Here is a 3288-nt window from a genome sequence, read left to right as displayed (position 1 = left end):
TAGTAGAAATAGCCTGCATGTGTTCTACAACATACCGTGCAATGGCTTCATCAACTTTTCCCTGGCTAGCAGTCCCTCGGTTAAAATCCAGCCGCTGTTGCTTAGGTGGAGGTGGAGTGGCGTCGGATGAGTCTGGGTCTGTGGTCTTAGCTACTAGCTTCGTCCCAGCATGTTGTTTCTGCAGATGTTTCAACAGATTTGAATCGCTGTTTTGGGCAGTAGATAGGATCTTTGACCCGCCGAGACACAACTTACATTTAACTAGAACGTTCTTTTCTTTGTGCTCGACAAAAGTGAAATAGTGAGAATATCTCCAGGCGGAGAAACTCGACTTGAGCTCCGCCGCCGCCGCTATGATAGTCTTGTTAGTAAACACAAACACGCCCACAGCGCGTCTCCGCATGTGACACAGGAAGTATCTAAGTACATTTACTCAAGTACTTAAGTACAGTTCTCATCTCTGTTCGCTTCGCTGTTGGCGCTGCTCACCAACGTCTGGGAGCTGAGACCATATAAAAAAAATAACAATGGAGTAACGCACCATGTAGTAACGGTAACTGAATTTAAAAAATAACGCGTTAGAGTACTAGTTACTGCCTAAAAATAACGGTGTTAAAAGTCCCAACACTGATTGCAATAGAGTTTTATTCGTCAAAAAGCAACGAAAAAAAACCGAGCAGATCCAGAAGTCAGAAAACAGGTGTATTTGCCTTTTTATAGCTAAAGCATCCTTGTTTCTCGTTATGACCTTGTTGAAGGACGATGGACCACCTTCCACTTTCTTAGTTCTTACCCTTTTTTGTTAGAAATGTTTGCTTACAGGTGTCCGTGGTCACATTATCACTTTGGCCATGTTATACCTCGAACAAAACTTGACCTCGTTAGCGCTCTAGTGAGAGTTTTGCTGTTCTCAAATGTTCTATTCTAACTTCGTACCCTTATTCACTTCTGAGAAAGTGAAGGACAGTTTCACCTGGATAGACTAATAGTGGCCTTTCGTTCAACCTTGACACTCTTAGTTCCACAGTTTGCTCGACCTTGTTTTGCTTTTTATGAGTTACTTCTAACTCTACAAAATACCACAAAACAAAGTCAGGCAAGGCAGGTTTATTTATATAGCACCTTTCAACACAAGGCAATTCAAAGTGCTTTAGAAAAATCCAAAACATTAAGAGCATTAAGAAATAGTGCAGTGGAAAATGAGATAAACATAAATAACCCAGATATACAATACATGAATAAACCTTTCTATTAAAGCCTCCACAATATTGTTCCCAGAAACTTCCCTGACTTCTTTAGATTCCCTGAACCTAGGATATTTAAACCTGTTTTTTGATTCCCTAAAATCTATATTTTAAACCTGTTAGTTAAGTTTCTGATGTCGCATTCAACAGGTATGGCTAACATTGAAGTGCCTCAGTTATAAACACACTTTGCTAAATGTCATACGAGACACCAGATTTCCCTGATTGTAATTCTCTTCCCTGCTCAGTGAGTAATTAGTGTACAAAAGTTTGTACCTAATTAGCATGATTGCCAGTTCAGACGGTATTTCACCATCAGATGGGGAGCTAACAGACTCTACTTGTTCCCTACAGTTTACAGAAACGGGACCTCCTGAACAGAATGACTCGATGTGATACTAAATATAAATGAGTTTATGAGTATGAATATGTTTTTCAGTAAAGAAAGTCAAGAAACTTCTTTTCCCATGACTTTGAAATCACACTCTATCTCTGTTTGACTCGAACAGCAGCTCTACTCGTATACGGTTGTTTCCTGTTTCAACACACACTCACTTCCACAAGTGTAGCCACAACCTTTCACACTCATCTCCACACATGTGATGTATGTGTTTGTGAGGAGGTGGTGGTTTAACTGTGCTCTCTTTTGCACTCACAGTCCCTTCGCCTGCACTTGTGTAAATCTCACAGACGCAAAACATGTCCAAAATGACAGCGGAGAATGGAACAGAGCCGGACTTGAGTAACACGGCGTACGCTGCGGTGTTTGGATCTGTAACGGCTCTGGGTTTTCCTCTCAATGCCGTGTCTTTATGGATTCTGTTACGTTGCCACAGCCACAAATCCCCCAGCACCATCTTCATGATCCACCTGGCCATCTCCGACCTGCTGCTCGCCTTCTCCTTACCCCTGAGGGTCTACTTTTACGCCACGGGGTCCTGGCCTTTTGGCTTCATGACGTGCATTTGGATCACGATGCTCTTTCGCAACAACATCCGCTCCAGCTCCATTTTCATCACTTTCATCAGCGTGGACCGGCTGCTGGCTGTGGTTTACCCTCTGCGGTCGCGCCACCTTCGAACCTCTTCAAACGCCTGGAAAGCTGTTGTGCTCGTTTGGGTGTTGGTGTTTGGGTTGAACATCCCGGAGAGCTTGGAGTTTTCGAGGTTTTACTCCAATACATCCAGATGTTTCGAATTCGAGCATCGCCGGAGATCAGGAATGTCTTACGTTCAGCCTGTGTTGGTTCTCACCATGCTGGCAGTGAACGTGGTGTCCACGGTTCTCGTCTCTCGGACTCTCCGCAGACACCTGAATGACTCGGCAAGGGTCTTCAACAAGGTGAACGTCATGCTGATTTTCGCCATGAATCTGATAATGTTCAGCGTGTTTTTCTTGCCTGTATCATTGTTTATTTTATTTGAAAAATTGGGTCCTGCTCTGACTCCATTGGTATGCCTGGCCAGTGTGAACTGCTGCCTGGATCCTTTGTTGTATTACTTTTCCTTTGATGGTTTCTGGAAGAAAAAGGAGGATGCAGATTCCTCTGGTGGGAGAGAGTAGTGCGTGATAACAATCGATAAGGACAGAATGCATTCTAGTGTGTGTGGATGTGATATAAAAGCCAAAAAACTGAATTATTGTATATTTTATGAATAAAATGTTCACTTTATAATCAAAACTAACTTGTTTGTTTGATGATCTGACACAGAGATACTGATTCAGATTGCAGTCGACTCACATGACCTTAGTACAGCTACAGCTGTGCGTGTGAAGACTTATTTTAGTATCAGTTCACAAAAATCTGAACATTGGATCCTGGGGTATCTTGGTGACATGTATTAAATACAACTACTTCCCTGTGATTAATAAATAAGTCTTACTGACCTGGTCTTTTTGTAAACTGTCTGGCTACATGAGCTTTTTAGGAAGGAAAACCATGACCGGATTACAACATGTGGCCCTGGGCAAACATGTCAAATGCGTCCAACACTTTTACATAAGAGCCACAGATTCAAAAAGGACATATTTTTGGGTGTTTTGT

General features: G+C 42.4%; 1 protein-coding gene across 1 annotated transcript; it reads left to right on the top strand.

Annotated features, from left to right (window-relative positions):
- Positions 1-1864: 1864 nt before the first annotated feature.
- Positions 1865-3083, top strand: lpar5b (lysophosphatidic acid receptor 5b). Its single transcript, XM_010791829.1, has one exon. It carries the CDS (start codon positions 1944-1946, stop codon positions 2805-2807), a length of 864 nt encoding a protein of 287 aa, XP_010790131.1. The 5' UTR covers positions 1865-1943; the 3' UTR covers positions 2808-3083.
- The last annotated feature ends 205 nt before the right edge of the window (positions 3084-3288 follow it).

The sequence above is a fragment of the Notothenia coriiceps genome, unplaced genomic scaffold, assembly GCF_000735185.1.
Source record: "Notothenia coriiceps isolate Sejong01 unplaced genomic scaffold, NC01 NC01_scaffold00035903, whole genome shotgun sequence".
In the NCBI taxonomy this organism is placed as follows: Eukaryota; Metazoa; Chordata; class Actinopteri; order Perciformes; family Nototheniidae; genus Notothenia; species Notothenia coriiceps.
The sequence above is the reverse complement of the archived record's forward strand: the minus strand, read 5'-3'. Positions and strand labels throughout refer to the sequence as shown.